General features: G+C 35.3%; 1 protein-coding gene and 1 pseudogene across 1 annotated transcript; both read right to left on the bottom strand.

Annotated features, from left to right (window-relative positions):
• Nucleotides 1-438: 438 nt before the first annotated feature.
• LOC119533445 (olfactory receptor 4K5) lies at nt 439-1,410 on the bottom strand. Its single transcript, XM_037835484.1, has one exon. It carries the CDS (start codon nt 1,408-1,410, stop codon nt 439-441), a length of 972 nt encoding a protein of 323 aa, XP_037691412.1.
• Nucleotides 1,411-17,410: 16,000 nt separating this feature from the next.
• On the bottom strand, nt 17,411-18,364 carry LOC119532878 (annotated as a pseudogene).
• Between the last annotated feature and the right edge of the window lie 3,959 nt (nt 18,365-22,323).

A 22,323-nucleotide genomic window follows, 5' to 3' on the forward strand; every position in this document is an offset into this window, starting at 1 on the left:
AAAATCAGTTTCTGATTCTTAAATACTGTTCACCTGTATAGATTTTTCAGGCATGTTAATTAGAAGACTTATAACATCATAAAAATGTGTAAATTTATGCCCCACCAAAAAAAATGTGGCACTCATTACTTTTTTCTATCATATTCATATTTATCTGCAACTAAAGGAATGAATGCATACATACTAACCGTGTGAAGAAATTCCATATTTTATTTCTATGGCAGATAATTAGTCATTTGGACAGCAATATAATTTTTCATATTTTTTGATATTTAAGCTTTGCTTAGGTGATACCTGGGTAAAGACTTTTGAGTATCCATTAAATACTCTCTATGTCAACTTCTTCATTGCTTTCTCCACAGTTTAGACATGTCCCAAGAATACAATGAAAATCTTCAAGACAGCCTAGTGATTTGAGGAGTTAGAAGGAATTCTGTCCTAATAAAGGGAATTCCTTACTACTAGTGGCATTTCAGAAACTTTCTGGGACCTCAAGTAATGGGTCACAATTTTTCTCATGGCTTCCTTCATATCTCTGTTCCTCAGTGTGTAAATAATGGGGTTTAGGATGGGGGTGAAAATGGTATAAAATATGGCAAGGACTTTGTCCACAGGGTAGGTGGTGAAAGGCCACACGTAGATGAAGATGCAAGGTCCAAAGAATAGTATCACCACTGTGATATGGGCAGCCAGCGTGGAAAATGCCTTGGCCATTGCAGCAGAAGACTTAAACCAGACAGTGACAAAAATAATGACATAAGAGCCAATCAAAGTGGAGAATGTGCTCAGGGAAAGAATTCCACTATTGGCCACAATTAATATTTCAATGATGTAAGAGTCCAGGCAGGCAAGCTTGGTCACTCGAGGAAGGTCACAAAAAAAGCTATCTACTATATTTGGTCCACAAAAAGGTAAGTTCATGGTAAATGATAACTGACTCAATGTGTGCACCAAGCCCACAGCCCAGGAAATCATTACCATAACAGTGCATGTCCGCCAGCTCATGATGACCACATAGTGAAGGGGTTTGCATATGGCCACATATCTGTCATAGGCCATGGAGACAAGTAACACCATCTCTCCTCCAGTAAAAAGGTGGATAAAGACAATCTGGGCTATGCAGCCACTGAAGGAGATGGTCTTGTGTTCACTCAGAAAATCTGCAATCATTTTAGGGGTAGCAAAGGAAGCCTGACAGATGTCCACAAAGGAAAGGTTTCCCAGGAGGAAGTACGTGGGGGAGTGCAGGCTGGCATCAGAAGTCACCGTGACAATAATGAGAAGGTTGCCCAGCACAATGGCCACATACAACAGCAAGAAGAAAATGAAAAAGAAAAACTGGAGTTCCTGAGAACTCGAGAGTCCCAGCAATACAAACTCAGACACCGCTGAAGAATTGACCTCATCCATGGATCCAGTTTGCAGACTTGCAGTGAAACAACCCTAAGGGAGAGGCAATAGAGAGATCAGAAAGATAAACTAAGAACACTTGCAATGTGAAGGATTCTGACATCCCAGATAAAGCATGTGTTTGCTGTACACTGAAGTTTTGAAGAGACCATTATAAGATTTGGAGAGCAGGAAGAAGCCAGTAGAATGGCTAAATAATGCTTAAAATTTGGTCTTTCTCATTACAGCCCCCTGAGTTTTGGAATAATCTCAGTAATGTGGTACACAGTATTAAACTAGATCATCTATGAGCCGACTGGCAGTGAGCCTAAGACCAGAGGACTAGTTGAAAGCCCAGTCCATAGGCTTTCTATGTTGGCAAAAACAATTTAGATGTGTTGATCTTGTGATCATTTTCCATCATTGTTTTAATGAACCTTTAAATACGGCATTCTCTTTAAATCTCCAAGAGATATTCATGGTTTGATGTTTACTGCTTGTGTATCTTTAGGACAACTAATTTTTCTGAGAATTTATTTCTACATCTTAAAAAGGGGAGTATAGTTAAAAATACATACTATACAGAAGGTTTTCACATTTAAACATAAGAACTTATGAAATTTTCTTATTAACATGATCATCATACAATAGATGTTCTTATTATGTTAAATATTCAATAAAAAATTTCTCTTACTTTAGCTGTTGCTACAGTCATATATACAATTTAGACAATTCCTACTCAAGAGATACAGCTGGTTCTGTATTATCTAGGTCCATAGTAGCAACACAGTCTGTCAATTATTCATCTGTGTAATTTTTTAAAATGCCTTTTATGTCTGTACCTTATTTATCTAAATCTCATTTTCCCTGATTGCCCTAGATCAATACCTAAATTTTCAATTTTCTGTGCCATCAGAATTAGATAGGGGTCATTTATGCTCCCGTCTTCCTCATATTCTCAATGACTTAATTAATACTTCTCTATAAATAATGAAAGAAGAGATGAGTTGTTTGAGGATTTCTTTCTACATGGCTAACTAAAAAAATGATAAAATTATAAACATCCTACATTCCTAAAATGTTTGTTTGAAATCTGTATAACACTAATAATACTTCAAAATTGCATTTAATTTTTCTCCTGTACAGATAAAGCCATGCTATATAAATCTTGTTTGGTTGAGGTAGAAAAACTTTCAAGAGATCCTGTTTTAAGAAACTGTACTAGTTCTGGCAGTTAATTGTTGACCACAGTCACAGTAAGGAACATAAGAGGGTGATTGTAGTCCCACTTAAGAATAAAAACATCTGCCACTGAGTACTTATGTCATACAGGAGCCAGAGTTTTTCCCATTTCCCTAGGATACAAGCATAGACCCTCATTTAGATGGAAGCAACCCACATAGGTAAGCCTCAAGTGATCATGGATCATTTCATATACTCTTATTGCAAGAATATTCTGAGAAGTATTTCACTTGTCCACACTATGGACAGGACATTGTTGTAGGCACTGGAGCTGAAACAAAGGTATCAAAATGACCCATAATAATTGCATGGCTGGCATTAGTAACAATGACAAAAATGAAACTAGTGTTTATAATATCTGTAAGAGAACAATAACTGAGGGGGCTCTGAAATATAGTGCAAATTATTTTTTCACTTTATCTCACATCTGAATCATTTTTTTCTGTTTCCCCATTTCTAAAATAAAGTTGTTTATGCTCAAGTTCATGAATAAATTCTATGATATGGCCAAGTCTATCAAATGAAAATGTTTATTGTATGAATGTAATGCATGTAAACTAAAAGAATGAGGTAGAGTCTAGTCAATGATGAATAAAAATTATAAAATGATCGAAAGAAGGGGAAAGAAAGCTTGGGTTTGTTTCAAGCTTGCAAGGTCACAGCCATTGTGTTCGATGTTTACATGTATGTTGTATCAAGTGCTTCTCACCACCGATTTGTGAGGAAGGCACCATCATTCCCAAACTTCAGAGGAGAAAACTGAGGATCAGACAGGTTTAGTAATTGCCAAGGAGTCAGATAGCTAATCTTAGAGGCAATTTCAAATCAGATAATAAAAGATAATATTTAATATTTGCTAAATGCCATCAAAGCATCAGACACTTTAAGCAATTTACTTTTATTAATTGAATCCTCCCATAACACCACCTGGTAAATACTATTATTAGCACCATGTTAAAATAGAAATTGGCATTACAGAGACAGTATACAACTTGCCCAGAATTACATAGTTGAAAAGTTATTGAACTAGAATTTGAACCCAGGCCTTTGACTCCAGAGCGAGCTCTCTTCAGTACTATATCATCCTGTCTTAATCTGAATTATATAAATCCCATGCCACTTGAAATATGCTATAGTTGTATATACCTTTAATTATGATCTTCCTTCTAACTTTCCATGAGACATTTGTCCTTCAGTTAAGCCAGAGTTTCTCAACCTTGCCACTATTAACATATTGGACTAGATAACTGTGGAGGCTGCCTGTGCATTGTAGGATGTTCAGCAGCATTCCTGGCCTCTACCCACTGGATGCCAGTAGCTCCTTCTCTCAAGTTGTGACAACAAAAAATGTTTTCAGAAAATGAAAATGTAAACTAGGGCTGAGGGGGTGTGGGGGGTGGGGGAGGGTGGCAAAATTGCCTTCAGGAGAGAACCACTGAATTAAGCCACCTTTAACTTCTATTTGTAGTTTTCTGCTCTTTCCCTTCACCTTCCCATCTATTGACAATTGTGTTCAGTCTCACTCATAAAAAAAACCAACAAAAACTCCTCTACATTCTTCTACCTTCTTTAATTGTTTTACTTTGTTTACTTAATTTCTCTTCTTTTTAATAAGAATTTTCTTGAAGAACCATCTATGCATTCCCTCTCCACTTCTTTTCCACATGTTCAGACCTTAACACTTTCAACTATGCCTTTTGCTGCCATAGCCAGGAAAACTACATTTTCAAACATCCTCACAGATTAAGTTACAAAAGCTAATTGAGAACTGTTTTTCCTGTCAGAATTTTTAATATTAGTTTCCTTCTTCTATGCTACTGCCCCTTATAAATAGTTTTCCACTAAGTTCTCAGCCTTTCTCAAATACATTCTTCTGTCTTTTCCCCTCTGCTCTTCTGCTTCTCCTTTTCTCTTATGTTATACCCTTATATCCACGTCACCCTCCCCCCTCCCTTCTCACTCCTTGTTCTCCCTCCTTTGGTCATTTCATCACTTACCTGGCATCTATTATTACCTCTGCATGATGCTGCTAATTTTGCAGCTCCATTCCACTCTGCACACCTAATGTGTTTCTGACAGTTTTATAGTCATCTCAAATCTCAGCTCACAATTTCTCTCCTGAACTCAGCTCGTTTTTCCTTTAAACTTTTCTTAATCTTTCTTCCAGGTTGTACATTTTGACCTTCTTTTTTTCCTGTAGCTTACTTAAAGTCCTTAAGGGGCTAAAATCACTCCTTAAATTTAAAAGTTAGTCTTATCCTGACAGCCAAGTTTATATGATGTTTCATCTATACATAAGCTACTCTCCAGCAAAAAATAGGCCATCCAATATTGATTAAACTTCTGAACACTTCCCATTCCTTTTCTTATTCTCATCACAGATTATCTATTCCAATGCAAATGCCATCTCCCCCAAAAAGCCTTTCCAGAGACTAGAGTTGAAATTTCTCTTGTTTGTAATGTTGCTGTAGCACTTCACTAGCCTGTGTATAATATTCTTTCCCAAGGAAAAGAGTTTTTGTGTAGATATTTCCCTTCTACATGGAGAGTTATTTGAACTCTTAAGCTTCTATATTATCACTCACAGTATTTGGTGTAGAGATGTTCATGAAGTATATTCTCAATAAATATGTATGAGTGTTAACTGAAATATATTCCACCCAAATTTATCACTCACTCAACATTTCTACCTTCTAATTTTCCTGTACACAGAGACCCTCCCAGTGCAAGGCCTTGAACTATGCAAAACATAAAGCCTTCCAATGTACTAAAAATATTTTATCTCATTAGTAATAGAAGCTCGTTCTTAACTCATTAAAACCAGTGCAAGTTAATCAAATCCGAAAATTCAAAGGCAATGAAATTATTCTTTTGGATTTCAGTATAAGGCAAATAGTTTTGTACTTTTCTAACCAATATTTTGGCTATCAAAATTTTAAAACTACTACTAATATGAATTAGATATGTTAAAGAGGAAAAATGTTGCATTCTATTCTGCAGTGCTAATAAATCCTTCCTGATCCACTTTTAAGTACAAATTTAGTAAAATAAATCATTAATGCAGAGGTACTACAACACTGTTGCCCTCCAGATGATATCTGAGAATGTCATAATGGTGTTTCGTAAGTACAGAGTTTGCCATAAACTCCCTGGGAACACGTCACATTATTATATAACTTTTCACAAGTTGTCCCAAGCATGATGCCAAGACATATGAATATCCTTCTCTTGACTCCCTTTCCTTTACTTCCTAAAAATTTTTCCTTTCATTTGTGGATCCTATCTAAGGAAAAATGCAACAATTAAATCAAAAAAGTAAATGGACACAATCGATTTTTAAGTTATATCTTTGCCAGATAAATCCTACCTGATATGATGCATATCAGAGAATTTAACTGATTTCTTCTCTTTTTCTACTGTGGGTTTACTCTCTGCAGAGTAGTGACATTTATAGGTGCCCTCTGTTGTCAAACTGGAAGAGGACCATGATTGTATCTAAGTGACCAATTGATAATCCCAATGGGGATGATTAATGCCTTCCACAAGACAGTCCCATTGGAACAAAGTAAATAACACCTCACATTGTTAACAATTACATCGAGGACCATAAGACTGTAGAAAAAAAAATGTCATTTAGCCTCTGGGCAGTATGTGGAGTAAAGTATCTTCTGTGAATTCCATGTAATTGACAATGGTACTTTCATCTAAATGAGAAATGTTCTGATTTGGCAATGGAATGCATACTGTGTCATTGCCACTTGAGCATGTGGTGATTAGGGAAGTAATTAATTAGAACTTAGAGGATAGGGGTTCTTGTTCCCAATCTACCAATAACTAAGAATAAGTTATTGGACAAGTCACTTTACCCCTCTGAGCCTTAGTTTGCTCTTGTGTAAAATGACTTTTAGTATTCCATTCACATAGAAAATATAGAAAATAACCTATTAAATGAATACCACTGTATACAGTAATCAGATTTGCCAAATCTTATTATTAGGCCACATTTCCTTTATTTTTAACAGAAATAAAATAATGTTAGTTGAAGTATTTTATACACAACTTCAAATCAAATGTTTTCAGAGTCAAAACATAATCTGAGTTTGTTATTTAATACTCCTATGATTTTTTTAACAGTCTTAGGACATAAAGTTGTATTCAAAAAAATACAGTCTTGATTTTCAGATGGTAGCATCCTCTATGCATTTTTTTGCAACTTACCAGTTTTCACTCAGTAATATCTCTTGAACAGTCATCTGTAGTGGTACCCATTTTAGTTCACTCATTTTAATGCTGTAGAATTTTCCACTGTTTGTAGGTATGTCCTTTCCCATCCATGTATTTGTCCATTTTTTGGTGAATGGACATTTAGGTTGTTTCTGAATCTATTATAAGCAATGTCATAATGAACATTCATGTGAATGTGTCCTAATAAATATGTACTAGAGATCATTCAAAGTGTCTTCTTAGGAAATGAATTGTTTAGTCACAAAGCATAAAAATTTTCCAAATTACTCTACAAAATGATTTACACATTTGCACTTTGTTTCACTCATTAACTTATTGCCTCTCTGCTCTGAATGCACCCTTCAATGCATGCTCTTTAGTAAACAACAGAATTCCTTTAAATATTTCTCCTTTGAACTGGGCATAATGCTGTTTTCTCAGAGTAAGATGCTAGTGAAACATTGTAAGAGGAAGAGGCTCTTGCACAGCAGTGTGGATATGAGGATGTCCAACAGTTCCTGCACCAGTCATGTGTCCAGAATGCTGTCCCTCTATGACCCTGCAGCCATGGCCTGACAACAACCTTTCCAGGGCTTTTTGACACAGAAACCAAAGTCCCAACTCAAAGATTCCTGCCCATCCCAACATCCAGACTTTCTTCACATGAGCACCTGCTCCCCAATATGCATTCCAGAAGGTGGCTTATTGATTGCCCCCCCCCCCCAGACGTGATATGATCTGGAAAAACCAGAAAATTTCTTCACTCTCTGGTGGAAGGAACCACACTTTCTGAAATGAGGTGTGAAATCCTTCCAAGTTTGTGCTTCCTTGATCACCCTTCCTGCACCCTAGGGTACCACATAGAGTTCCCTTATATCTTTTAGTTATTCTTTTATCCCAGTTACAGATTCTTTATATTAAACTTTCCCCTTGTTAAACTATGTGTGGTCTCTGTCTCCTAATTGGACCCAGACTGCTACGTACTTCTACTCTATATGAAAGCTCCTATTCTACATGCTCACCAACACTTGATTAAATAAGGTATACTAATTTTGACCAATTAAGCTCATATTCAAAGCCATACTATAGTCATTATTATTGGCTTTCCTCTGATTATTGTGAGCTCTAAATCTTCTCATAGTTTTATTATACATTTAAGTTTCTTCTGTGAAATGCTTATTTACAATGGTAGCAGACATTGTCAATGATAATAGAATAGCCATTTTTCCCTTCTTTCTATGTCTCAGAAGTCAACAAAAGTCATCCAGGCAGCAGTATGGCCATCTACAGGAAACAAATTATAACTTCTTTGACATAATTATGCAGTGTTTTTTCCTTATATGTTCATTAGATCTAGTCTATTGTGTTTCAGTTCTCCTATAGATTTAGCAAGTTTTTTTACTTGGTATATCAATTATTTTCCTTAAAATCTCTGATAATGATTGTGGGATTTCTCATTTTTCCTTGTAACTCTGAATTTTATGTATTTTGAGGCTATGTCATTAGGTCTATACAAGTTTAGGAGGGTAATATAATCCTGGAGAATACAGCAGTCTCCTTGAACAATATATTCTCACCTAACTTGTTTGTAATAAAGCTTTCTGCATTAAAATGCTTTTTAGTTGATAGTCATAAGCCTAATATGCCCACATCAGCTTTCTTTTGTAAGTGTTTGTCTGGTATACTTATTTCTTTTACTTTCAACTTTCTATTGCCATATGGTTTAGCATGGGTTGAAAAATAAAAGCTTATTTGTCATTCTCCCTTTTAGGTTGTGAATTAAGTCTTCTTCTTTAAGTCTCCCCCACCTACTTTTCTTTCTCTCTCATATCGACTGGATTTACTTCTACTATCTTATGTTCTGCTTTTGCTTTTTTCTTTCCATTCTTACATCCTATGAAATGGATTGTGTTTCATCTTTTTCTCCTCTACAGAATGTTAGTTTGAATATCATATATTCTTTTCTTATTTTAGCAATTGCCCTCACAATTTTAACAAGCATACTTGACATAACAAGTAAAAAATATTCAGTATCTTTACTGTCTCCTTAAAAATACAAGAGCCTCAGAGCTCTTTAATATACTCCCTCCCATCCCAGCTGGGCTTACACAAAAGACTGGGTGGTCATGTCTGACTTTCATCAATCCAAGATCTTACCCAGTATGATACTTTACTAATACCTTCAAAGACATGAGCCATCAGGAGGCACAGGCAAAGCAGGGAGAGCTATGGGACATCCCACATGGCTTTACAGGTTTTTCTTCCCACATCTGACAGGCCCTCTATGGGCTGGAAAAATAAATAAGGCTTCCAAACGAAGTTTTTCAGCATTACCTGACTAGCAGAAGGGCATGAATTTATGAAAATCTCCTTTTTGTAACCCTTATTTAGGGAGATATGCCTCATAAGTCCACAGCCTCCCAAGTTTACTTACTATAAGCAATCATTTATCAGGGTCACCCTGCACAAAACATTCCAGATATAAGGATCCTCTTCTTAGCAAATATCATTGGGCTATTTACAGGAGGTCTGTTAGCAGCATGTTTACAAGATTTGATGAAGTCACCTGCTTTTGCCTGGTGAAGGGAGAGAATGGAGAACAGGCCAGTTACTTTAATTCCTTCTCTTCAACATCTACTTGATATGTTTGTTCCATCTTGCTTTTGTATTCCCAAAATTTGTCATATTATCATTTTTTATACAATCAATGTTTGTTAAGATTTATCCAAATGTACAAAATTCTTTGCTTAACATTCCTTTTTTCTTCTACCTTTTCCTCTTAACTTTGATTTCCTTGATGAGGAAATAATTTTTTAACTTATTGTTATTAAATTTACATTTTTATTTTAGAAAAGTTGTAGGTTTACAGAACAATCATGCAGAAAATTCAGTTCCCATATTAACCCCTCATTATTCATACCCTGCATTAGTATGATATCTTTGTTACAACTGATGGAAGAATAGTATTGTATTTGTACTATTAGCTACAAGCATTTTTAAACTAATTCTTTAAGCCGTGATCCATAGGTATTTTTCTGTCTTTACATGGAACTTTATTATTTCCTTCACCCTGAATGAGTACATAACTGGATACAGAAATACAGATTACTCATTATTTTCTCTCAGGTAATGAAAATATTGTATTATTATCTTCTGGCTTCTGTTGTTTCCTTAGATAAGCCATTGTTTGACTGTTAGTCACTACAATGTAGAAAAACTCTATTTTCTTTCTGTTTGCTTTTATGATATTTTCTTTTGGTTTAGTGCTATACCCTTTCACCACAGTGAGCTGATATCTGAATTTATTTTAATTTATCCAGTCAAGATTACATATGTTTCATAAATCTGGAATTCATAATTTACATAAATGTTGCAAAATTACCATTTATCATTTGAGTATTGCTTCTGCCCATTCTGTCTATTTTCACCTTCTTGTATTACAGTTTACTTGTGTTGGAGCATGTAAGTCTAATCTCAATATCTTTTCATTTCTCTTTGCTACTTTCCCTTCCTTAGTCATCAGTTATGCTTTCCATGAAAATACTTCAGATTCATTTTTTCAGACCACTGGTTCTCTCTTAAATTATGTTTAATATGTTCTTTATTCCGTATGTTCTTTAGTTATCATTTCAATATCCACAATTTTGAATTTTAGAAGTTTGACTTTGCTACTTGTCCCAATTGTTATTCTTCTTTTAATTAATTTTTTTTCTTCTGATACCATTGTAGAGTCACAAGCAGTTGTAAGAAATAACACAAGGTAATGCTGTATCTTGTTTGTCCTGTTTTCCCCAATGGTTACTTATTGCAAATCTGTAGCATAATAATATAGTACAATTTAGAATAATCTGTAGTACAATATAGTACATAAGTAGGATATTGACATCAATACAGTCAGGATGTGAAACATCTTCATTACTATAAGATTCCTTTATGCTGCTCTTTCACAGCCACCCCAACTCCCATCCCACTACCTCCTTAAGTCCTGACAACCACTAAACCACTTAAGTCCATTTTAATATTTTTTTCATTTAGAGAATGTTATATAATGTGGGGACACCATCAAGTAAGTGGAATATGAGGCTCCAAAAAAAGCACCACCTTCTCAATAGAAACATTGAAAATCAAACAGAAAGTCACAACTAACTTTCTCCAACTCTAGAAAATAGTCAAGGGTAAACAGCAACCCAGTTTTTGCAGAAGCAAGAAAAAGCATGCTAAAAATGAAGTAAAAAAAAAGTTATGAGGGGCAAAGATGTTCATTATATACTGATAAAGGAGACAATTCAACAATAAGATGTAATAATTATAAATATATATGCACCTAGCAGCAGAGCCTCAAAATATTTGAAGCAAATACTGACATATTTGAAGGGAGAAATGGACGTTCTACACTAATAGTAAGAGACTTCAATACACCACTTTCAATATTGGATAGAACATCTAATCAGAAGACCAATAAAGAAATATAAGACTTGAATGATTCCCTAAAACAACTAGACCTAACATTCATATATAGAACACTTCACTCAACAAAAACAGAATGCACATTTCTCTTGAGTGCACATGGATCATTCTCCAGGATATACTATATGTTAGGTCACAATGCAAGTCCCAATAAATTAAAAAATATTGAAATCATGCAATGTATATTCTCTGACCACAGTGGAGATGGAGCTAGAAATCAATAACAAAGGGTGTGCCAGTTCAGATACATTACGTCCCCCAGAAAAGCCATATTCTTTAATGCAATCTTGTGGGGGCAGACTTACTAGTCTGTTGACTAGGGCAAAACCTCTGATCGAATTATAGCCATGGAGTTATGGATCCCACACCTTCAAGGTGGGTCTTGATTAGTTCACTGGACTACTTAAGAGAGCTCCAGAGCTGACCCAGATGCTTGTTGATGCTTGGAGATGCTTGAAGATGCAGACTGAAGACTGTCTGGAGATGTTAAACTAAGAGATGAAGCCCAGAGTTTGCCCCACAGAGAGGCAAGAGAGAGGGCGTCCAGATGTTTAGAGAGAAACATCCTGGGAGAAAGAAGCAAGGATGAAGGGTAGCTGAGAGAGAGGAGCTAAGACATATGCCCAGAGACATTTTGGAGAAAGCCATTTTGAAACAAAACCCAGGAGCAAAGGACCAGCAGATGCCAACCATTTGTCTTCCCAGCTGACAGAGGTGTTTCAGACACCATCAGCCATTCTTCAGTGATGGTATCCTCTTGTTGATGCCTTGGCCTGGACTTTTCTATGGCCTTAGAAGTATGACTTTGTAACCTAATAAATCACCTTTATAAAAGCCAATGCATTTCTGGTGTTTTGCATAATGGTAACATTATCAAACCAAAACAGAGGGAGACATGAAAAATTCACAAATTTATGGAAATTAGACAACATACTTTTAAATAACCAATTGGTCAAAGAGGAAATCACAAGTGAAATTAGGAAATACCTTGAGGAAAATGAAAATGAAAATACAAAATATCAGCAGTGCTGATAGAGAAATGTATAGCTCTAAATGCTTGCATTAAAAAAGAAAGACTTCAAATCAGAGACCAAATCTCAAAACGGGAAGAACTTGAAAATAAAGAACAAACTAAATCCAAAGCAAGAAGAAGGAAGGAACTAACAAAGATTAGAATGGAGGTAAATGAAATAGAAAACAAAAACAACAGAGGGAATCAACAAAACTGAAGTTTTCTTTGAAAAAGATCAATGAAATGGACAAATCTTTAGCTAGACTGACAAAGAAAAAAAGAGAGAAGATACAGACAATGAAAATCAGAAATGAAGAGGGGAACATTGTTACCAATCCTGCTGATATAAGAAAGGACTATAAGAGGATTCTATGAATAACTATGTGCCAATAAATTAGATAACCTAGATGAAATGGGCAAATTCTTAGAAACACACAAACTATCTACATTGACTTAAGAAGAAATGCAAGATCCCAACAAACCAATTACTAGTAAAGAGACTGAATAAGCCACTGAAAACCTCCCTACAAAAAAACCCAAAACCCTATAGCTTCACCAGGGAATTTTACCAAACATTCTGAGAGGACTTAGCTCCATTTCTGCTCAAACTCTTCCAAAAAACTTGGAGAGGAGAGGAGAGAACACTCCCTAATTCATTTCATGAGGCCAACATCACCCTCAAGTCAAAGCCAGATAAAGGTACCACAGGAAAAGAGAACAACAGACTAATACCTTTTATGGATATATATGCCAAAATCCTGAACAAAATACTAGTAAACCAAATCCCACAGTATATTAAAACAATTATACACAATGATTGAGTGGGATTTATCTCTACGATGCAAGATTGGTTCAACATAAGAAAATCAGTTAATGTAATACACCTCAAACAGATACTTGCATACCAATATTCACAGCAGCATTATTCACAAAAGCTAAAAGGTGGAAACAACTCTATTGTCCATTAACAGATAAATGGATAAATAAAATGTGGTATGCCCATACATACAATGGAATGCTATTCAGCTCTAAAATGGAATGGAGTTCAGATACATGCTACCACATGGAGGAAGCTTAAAAGTGTTATGTTGAGTGAAATAAGCAAGGTACAAAAGGACATGTTTAAATTTCAAGAAACTGCCAAATCATTTTCCAGAATGTTTGCCATTTATATTCCCAGCAGCGATACATGAGTCATCCAGTTTGTCTTCATCCTCATCAGAATTTGTTACCATTATTAGTTTTTACTTGTCACTTTGAGAGAAGTGTAGTAAAACATCAGGATTTTAATCTGTATTTCTCCAATGGTTAACAGTGTTGAACAACTTTTCATTTGCTTATTTTCCAACTGTATATCCTTTTTGGTGAAATGTCCCTCATGTCTTTTGCTTATTGTATAATTGTTCTGTTTTGGGTTTTTGTTTGTTTGTTTGTTTTACTACTTTGTTTTGAGAATTCTTCATATATTATACATATCAGTGCTTTGCTGGATACACAGAGTAAAAATATTTTCTCCCATGTACTTTATCTTTTCATCCTCTTTAATGGGGTCTTTTGCAGAGTAATTTTTTTTTTTTTAATTTTAATGAAGTCCATTTTATTAAAATTTCCTTTTTTGGATTGTGCTTTTGGTGTCAGGCCTAAGAACTCTTTCTTTGCCTACTCCTAGACCCTAAAGATATCCTGTTGTTGTTTTCTAAAATTGTCATATTTCTATGTTTTACCTTTAAATCTGCAATCAATTTTGAGTTGTTTTCTGTACAAGGTATGAGACAGACCAAAGTTTGATTTGTTGAGGACACTATTCTTTCCACATTAAATGGTCTTGACATCCTTATTGAAAATCAACTAACCATAGATATATGAGTTTATTCTAGCTTCTCAGTTATATTATATTGGTCTATATGTCTGCCCTTATGCCAATACCACACTATTTTGAATACTGTAGTTTTAAAGTAAGCTGTGAAATCAAATGATGTTTAAGTCCTCAAATTTTGTTCTTTTTAAATAGTATTTTGGCTCTTAAGGTCCCCTTGAAATTCCATATGAATATGTGGATTGGCTTTTCCATTGTGTAAAAAGGCTGTGAAATTTTGATACATTTCCATATAATCTGTAGATTGCTTTGGGTAATATTGCCACCCTAACAGTGTCATCTTCAAATCCATGAACATGGATTTGTGCATTTATAATTGTCAGTGTACAGACCTTTCATATATTTGGTTAAATTTATTCCTAGATATTTTATTATATTATGGGCTATTGTAAACGTAAATGTTTCCTTTATTTCCTTTTTTGGGTTGTTCAATGCTACTGTATGGAAATACAATCACTTTTTAAGTATCAATTTTGTATCTGGCACCTTTGAGGAATGTGTGTATTAATTCTAATAGTTTTTGTGGGGGTGTATCATTACGATTTTCTATATATAAGATCTTGTCATCTGTGAATAGGTATAGTTTCACTTCTTCCTTCCCAGTGTGGGTGATTTTCATTTCTTTTCTTGCCTACTTGCTCTGGCTAGAATTTCCAGTACAATATGAAGAGAAGTGGCAAAAGCACACATCATTGTCTTGGTCCTTATCTTAGGGGGAAGCTGTCAATCTTTCACCATTGGGTGTGATGTTAGCTGTGGGTGTTGTTATGTTGAGGGAATTCCCTTCTATTCCTAGTTTATTAAGTGATTTTATTATGAATGAGTGTTCAATTTCATCAAATGCATTTTCTATACCACGTGCCCATTAGCAATGTTTCCTACATACTATTAATGCAGTGAATTACATTGACAGCTTCTTATATTTTGAACCATCCTTGCCTTCCTAGCATAAATATCAATTGGCAAGGAGTATAATCCTTTGTATATGCTGCTGGATTTGTTCTTTTATTTTCTTCGATTCATGTTTGTGTGATATGTCTTTTAACACCCTTTTTCTTTCTACCTGCCTTTTTGGTTATATGATTCTTTTACAGTGTGGATAGAGTCCTCTTGTGTTTTATGAATTTGGTTGTGAACTCAAATTCAGCAGGACTTCATGTGTGGTTAGTAATAAGTATGTGGACCCTCCAGAGAGGTTTCTATTTTCCTATGTCACATGCCCCAAGATTTTCATCAATCCCTAAAATGGACCATATTTCATGTTAATTTTTCTGTTTAAAACTCTTTTGAGTATGAATGAATGAAAATTTAAAATCAAAATTGTATGTGAGCAGTCTCATTATAATTTCCATAAGGAAATAATTTTTCTAATCATAGAACATGCCTGTGAGAAAACATTTTTGGTCTTTTCTTTTTGCTTCTCAGGATATTCTTCTAATCCACACCTTCACTGATGGAATAGGCTTTGTGGGTTCAGATGCAAAGGCTCTAATTCTACTACACACACTTGCACAGACAAAATTTTCCCCAATTGCCCTCGTTGCCTATCATTTTAATTATCTGAAATCACTACCCAACACCTTACCTCTCCAAAGCATTCCATGAAGTTATTATTAAAAATGCTTGCAGAATTTGTAGATTTGCTTATGAAAGGGTTTCAGATCACCTGAATTTCAATATTCTAAAAGTAAAAGTATAATCTTTTCTTAATGCACATGTATCTTGTGGAAGTCAAACAAAACGTTATATGAAGACACAATTTTTAAACTATATAGTGATATTTGAATATGTTTGGCTTTATTATCATCATCATCATAACCATCAGATGGCAAAGCCCTATATTAGACTATTTTTTAATTCTATATTTCAGAGAGGAATCAACAGAGATTGCAGAACAGTGACATTATGAAGGAGAAAACATAATTGGCATTAAATCCTGTTCCATACTATCATTTCTTCCACATACTCTATTTCAAATGGATAACTTGGCTTTACAGTAGGGCTTTCTCTTCCAAATACTGAGTCAGAAGATGAAGATATTTGCTTTAGTTTTTTTCCTTGGTGATTGTGAATGCTGTCAAGTCACTTAACTTGTATAATTCTTAGTTTCCTAATTGATAGAGCAGGAATTAGATTAAGAGTAATTATTAACATTGAAATTTAGATGTGAAAACATAGACTTCTTATTTTGAAAATTCAAAGGAATATTCTTAATTCAATTTTGAGAGCATTGAAAAATATGTATTCTCAATTATTCTTTATTGGTTGGTGTAGATTAGAGGACATGATCTGGATATAGGCCTAGCAATATAGAGAGCAAAAGCATATAGTTAGCAGTGTTGGTGAAAACAATCTATTTATATATACAGAGATATCTGTTTTTGCATGTAGTCATTGAACCACTAAATTTAACTGGCAATTTTGAACTCTGATTTAATACACTGAGGCAAAGAAACATTACTGTGGGTATAGGACTGCGTATTTGTGCCTGGTAAATGGAAAATATGGATCCATTTTGTTTCAGTTCAGATAATGAGCTCAGCACACAAATATGTTTGGTACTTGATCCCTAAGTTTGTATAATTTGTAGCGAGAATTTGGATTGCAAAAAACACCGTTTCTACAAACAAAAAAATGAATGATCTCAATGCATTTAGTTCCTAAGTTCAGATAGAAATAGATTAGCAAGGATTTCAAGTATGTGTATTTGTAAATGTACGGAGGAGAATATGTGGGAATTTGGATTCTGTAATCAGCAAAAAATCATGAGAATGGTGCAACAGTATCCTTGTCTATAAAATTAATAATATATGACTATAATTTGTGACAGGAAGTGGGATGATGACCAGAATTATCTGTAAATTAAACACTATTCTGAAACTTGAAAAATGTGATTTAAGTATTCTACATTTTATTTGGTACATTTTCATATTTATCAAATATGAATTTGATAGAAACATTAATTTTTAAAGAGAAAGGAGGATTTTATTATTAATCTTAATTTTAGTCTGAATCAAGTAAGAATTGTTTCACAAGCAAAAGGTAAGGAGTCTCATTCTCCTGTTTCTAAGGCAGTTTGTCTTCTGTCATAAAAACAAATGCTATAACAAGAGAAAAAATGTGTTCTAGGATATTTAAAACATACTAGTAATTCACAGAGAAAGGTACAGTAACATGGCTTTTACCATGGCTTTTATTTATCACAAGGGAGAGCTGGGAGACTGTCAAGAACTGACTTGTTGACTCCTCAGTTTTCGCATTGCTATTATTACTTCCTTATTTCTTAGAGCATAGATCAAGGGGTTTAAGAGAGGGGTGAAAACAGTATAGAATATTGAGAGCACCTTATCTGCTGGGAAGTTGCCAAAAGGCCAGGCATAGATGAAAATGCAGGGCCCAAAGAAGAGGGTCACCACAGTGACGTGGGCAGTCAGGGTGGCCCATGCCTTGGCCATGCCTATTGAGGAACGATGTCGCACAGTGACCAGGATGACAGAGTAGGAGATCAGCAAGAGCGCAAAGGAGATCACAGCCATTAGACCACTGTCTGAAAGCATCAGAACCTGGAGGAGATATGTATCAGTGCAGGCAAGTTTGATAACCAAGGGTAGATCACAGAAAAAGCTGTCCACTTTATTGGGGCCACAGAATGGAAGGTTTACTGTGAAGACCAGCTGACTTAATGAGTGCAGAACCCCAATGATCCAGGAGCCCAGAACGAGGCCTGTGCACCTGCGTAAGCTCATGATGGCTGTATAGTGCAGGGGTAGACATATGGCTACATATCTGTCATATGCCATGGCCACCAGGAGCATCATTTCTCCACCAGCGAAGACATGCAGGAAGAATATCTGGGCCATGCAGCCCTCAAAAGAGATGGTCTTATACTCCATGAGGAAGTCAACAATCATTTTGGGAGTGGCAAATGTGGACAGACACACATCAATGAAGGAGAGGTTACTGAGAAGGAAGTACATGGGTGTGTGTAGTGCAGGATCAGAGATGATAGTGAGCATAATGAGTAGGTTCCCCAGCACAATGGATAAATAGAAAAGTGTAAAAAATGCAAAATAGAAAAATTGAAGCTCTCGAGGACCTGAAAGACCATGCAATAGAAATTCAGTCACTCCTGAGTTGTTTCTTAGGTTCATGATTTCCAATTTCTGATACTAGCTCAGATATTTTCCTGTAAAGTAAAATGGAAATGGATATATCATAGGCTGTGAGATTAAATGAGCAAAGCTAAGCCACTCCTCAAATTTCACTCAGTATACTTATCTACCAGTATAGATCCTCATAAGCACACAAACACACATTGCACACAATCATTTGTTTTGCAGTTACTGTACATCCTTGGTTTTCATATCTGAATCCAAGGATGATAGCTATATTCTAAAAACACATTTTTATATTTCTCCTCTACCGCTTTAAAATTTCTATTAAACAGGGCAGTTAAGCTCTAGAGTTAGACTAACAAATTGCAAATTCTATCTTTTTTAAATCCTAATAGTGTGAACTTACATAAGTTATTTAAACTCCCTGTGCTTGTGTTTGTATCTCTAAATTGGGGAGAATAATGGTATGTGCCCAATAGGATTGTTGTAAGGATTAAAAGAATTATAAAAGATGAAGTACCTGGCCATAGCTGGTGTTCAATAGAATGTTAAATCTTATTCCTTTGTTCTGTCTACCATTAAATATTTTCAGATGCAAATTAACATGATTTACAAAATATCAAAGTGGGTACTCATCCTACTTAAGAGGGTACATGCTCATAACTTTATAAGTTACAAAATATCAAAGTGGGTACTCATCCTACTTAAGAGGGTACATACTTATAAGTTTATAACTTTATAACTTATTCAACAACATATCAGAAATATTTTATAGTTTATTTTAGGGGTGATTTCAATTTTCCCTAAAATTAACAGTTCTATAATATACTTACTTTTTGCTAAAACTTTATGTGCATACAAAAGTATTTATTTAAGATACATCATTGTAATTAGGCACTTCAGAAATGTTTGGTCCATTATACCAAAACTTATTTCACTGAAATGAGGCATGAGTATGCCCATTTTTCATTTCACCAAGGCTTGACAAGACAGTATATTAAGTTTTTTATCTTTGCTTATTTGCTACCTGAAAATGAATGCTATTGATGCTTTAATGCATTTCCTAATTATTAATGGGGTTGACCATTTATTCATATATGACATGGCCATTTGTATTTTTTCCTTCCTCAATTATCTTTCCATGACCTTTGCCCAGGTTTTTACTGAGCTCTTTACCTTTTTATTATTTGGTATAAGAACACTTTACATATTAAGGTATTATCCTTTTTACAGATATTCCAGAAACATTCTGGTTTGCTATTTTTCTTTTAATTTTATTTATATTTTCTATGAAATTGCTTAAAATAATTTAAAAATTCAGATCTATAATTTTCCCAAATGGTTTCTGCTTTTGTGGTCCTACATAAAATTTCTTTGTACAAGTAATATAATGTTAAAAGACATGGTGGCTTATTGAAAAAATTCAGTTTTTAGATGAAACTTTTAAGCAATACTGTCTATGAAAATTATATTAAGTGAAAATGTTTCATCTCCCAATACCACCTCTGTTGGACAAAGGGATATGTTGGGGAAGTGGTGATTGTGAAAGATGGAATTTCTGTGGAAGTGAAAACCTGATACTAAAAAAGAAGAAAATTCTCCCATAGATATTAAAATTACAACCAGAGAGTTGAAGGAGAATAATGAAGAGGTTTTACAGCATACCTCTGTACTCTGATATTAAGTCAAAAAATTTCTATCCCTTCCATCTGATCCTTTTGCCTAATACCATGATAAGAAATCCTATAAATAGGCTAACATCTCTTGCATGTTCCTTGATTTGGACATAAATTATCCCTTGCTTTAATTTTCTGAAATAAGCATCTTGAGACAGATTATATGATCTCTTCATATTTCTATTAAATTACTGAACATTGGTGAAAGCATCTACGCCCTAACATAAAACTCCCCATTGATTCATTTCTCTTAACATTGATCAACATATTATTCCTGTTTTGTATCTGAGAAACCCTGTAACATTAAATATAAAGTAAACACATATTTAAAATCAGAAAACGGATACAGACAGTCAGGACCTAGGGCCATTTACTGAAGAATTCCTTTTAAACATATTTCTCTAAATACCAAAAAATTATTACATACTTTTAAATTGGGTGAACTTTTATAAATAATGTGGAAAAAGAGAATACTTTAATAAAAACAATTTCTGGATCTTCTAGACCTATAATTCAGAAGGGAGACATGCAAAACTTAGGGTACAGAACTAGGTATCAGTAACCAAATTTTAACCCACATCTGTGTCACTGACTATTTAATTTTGAGTAACTCCATAAACTCTGAACCCTATAAACTTATTAAGAATCATGGAAAACCACGAATATGTTCTTATGTCCCAAAATCATTATGGAGGTAAATTAATGGTAAAAGGAACAAAAATAGATAAATGTAACAGGAAGGGGAAGAAATTTCACAAGAGGCAAGCTGAAAGTCATGTGCAAAATTGAAGATGAACTCTCAGTTATCCTGATGAAGGTGAAAGAATTAGGTTGAGATGTTTTATGTACTCAACCCTTTCTGGGCACTTAATTATGGATATATCACTCACCAACTAGCAGGAACTGGGTATTTGTGAAGCCCATACACAAATAACATGGAGGCTCTCAAAGTATGAAACCCAAAATAATGTCTCCAAATCACTATAAACTAAGACTGATACAGTGGACCATATATGTTGGTAAACTGTCCATCAAAATTTTTTTTTAGTATAATCAAAGAGATCATTAAAACAACTAAAATAACTTAATAGGATAATTTTTTTCATTCACTAATTTTCCCACTTGTAAAACCTCCTCTGGTTTCATCCAATTACTTAGAAAAGATGTTACGTGTGTGTGTGTGTGTGTGTGTGTGTGTGTTGTTTAAGCTAGAATGCTCATGGTAAACCTTAATGTACAGTATAAATACTATACTTTATAGTGAAGTTAAATCATTGGCCCAAGCCATATAGCAAATAGGTGACAAAGCTATAATTTCCTTGTAGAAACTATATGCTGAGCATTCTAAAATACTATGTTGTCATGATATGTACATGGAGGTCAGTGCAACAACTAAAAAAAAACATGTTTCTACATGCCTAAATATGCAATTTAATTTAAGCAAATACATTGGCCATTCACTGTAACACACACACTGTTGCTATATAAATGGAAGTATAAACTCAGAGATCCGAGTGGCTGAATCTGCAGAAGAGACATGCACTGTTGCATGCATGAAGTTTACTGACATATGGAAAATAAAATACCTCATTTCAGAACATTAAATGGGAGTTTAAACACAGTGAGATAAATTCCATTTTGTGAGCAGCCACATTCCGGATTAGGCCTAGTAGACAAGCTGCAGCCTGCCCTTGAGTTCCCCCCGCCCATCGAGTGGTGCAAAGATGGCGCCCACATCCTGCTTCCGCTTTGTGATGTATGTGACAACCCTCTGTATTCACCAATCATGCTTGTATGCGTGGCGTTTGCCCATTGGATATACGTAAGGTTTATAAGAAAGTTCCCGGGCAGAGCTCGGAGAGACAGCCCACAAGGAGCCGCGCCTGACGGCCGCATCGAGGTTGTTCTCCCCTGAGGCGTTTTGCCCCGGGCGGAACCTGTAAAGAGGATGATTGCCTAGTTCCATTAAAAGCCTACATGCTTCACTGCTGCGAGTCCAGAGTGATCACGAGTGCGTCGGGTAAGACATTGTCCGCACCCTCTCTCCCCTTATCTCTCTGGTCCCCATCGCCGGCCGACCGAGGACTCGAGGCGGGGCGGAGAAAGCGCCGGACAAGTGGTGGCCCGTACGGGGAACCTCATTCGCGTTCCCCTCGACCCGACGGAGACGTGCTCCCGGGATCCGTGGCTTGACTTCCGCGACTGATCACCGCGAGAAGGTAAGCACCCCTTTTTTTTCGTGCGAGGACTAGGGCCCGTGGGCGTTCAGGTAGCCCCGGGGACTCGGAAGAGCTCTCCGAGTGATTAAGAGATAGTGCCGAC

The sequence above is a fragment of the Choloepus didactylus genome, chromosome 4 (genome assembly GCF_015220235.1).
Source record: "Choloepus didactylus isolate mChoDid1 chromosome 4, mChoDid1.pri, whole genome shotgun sequence".
Taxonomy (NCBI): domain Eukaryota; kingdom Metazoa; phylum Chordata; class Mammalia; order Pilosa; family Megalonychidae; genus Choloepus; species Choloepus didactylus.

Excerpts from the sequence above, each read along its gene's own strand:
- LOC119533445 (XM_037835484.1), bottom strand. The coding sequence starts at position 1,410 with ATGGATGAGGTCAATTCTTCAGCGGTGTCTGAGTTTGTATTGCTGGGA.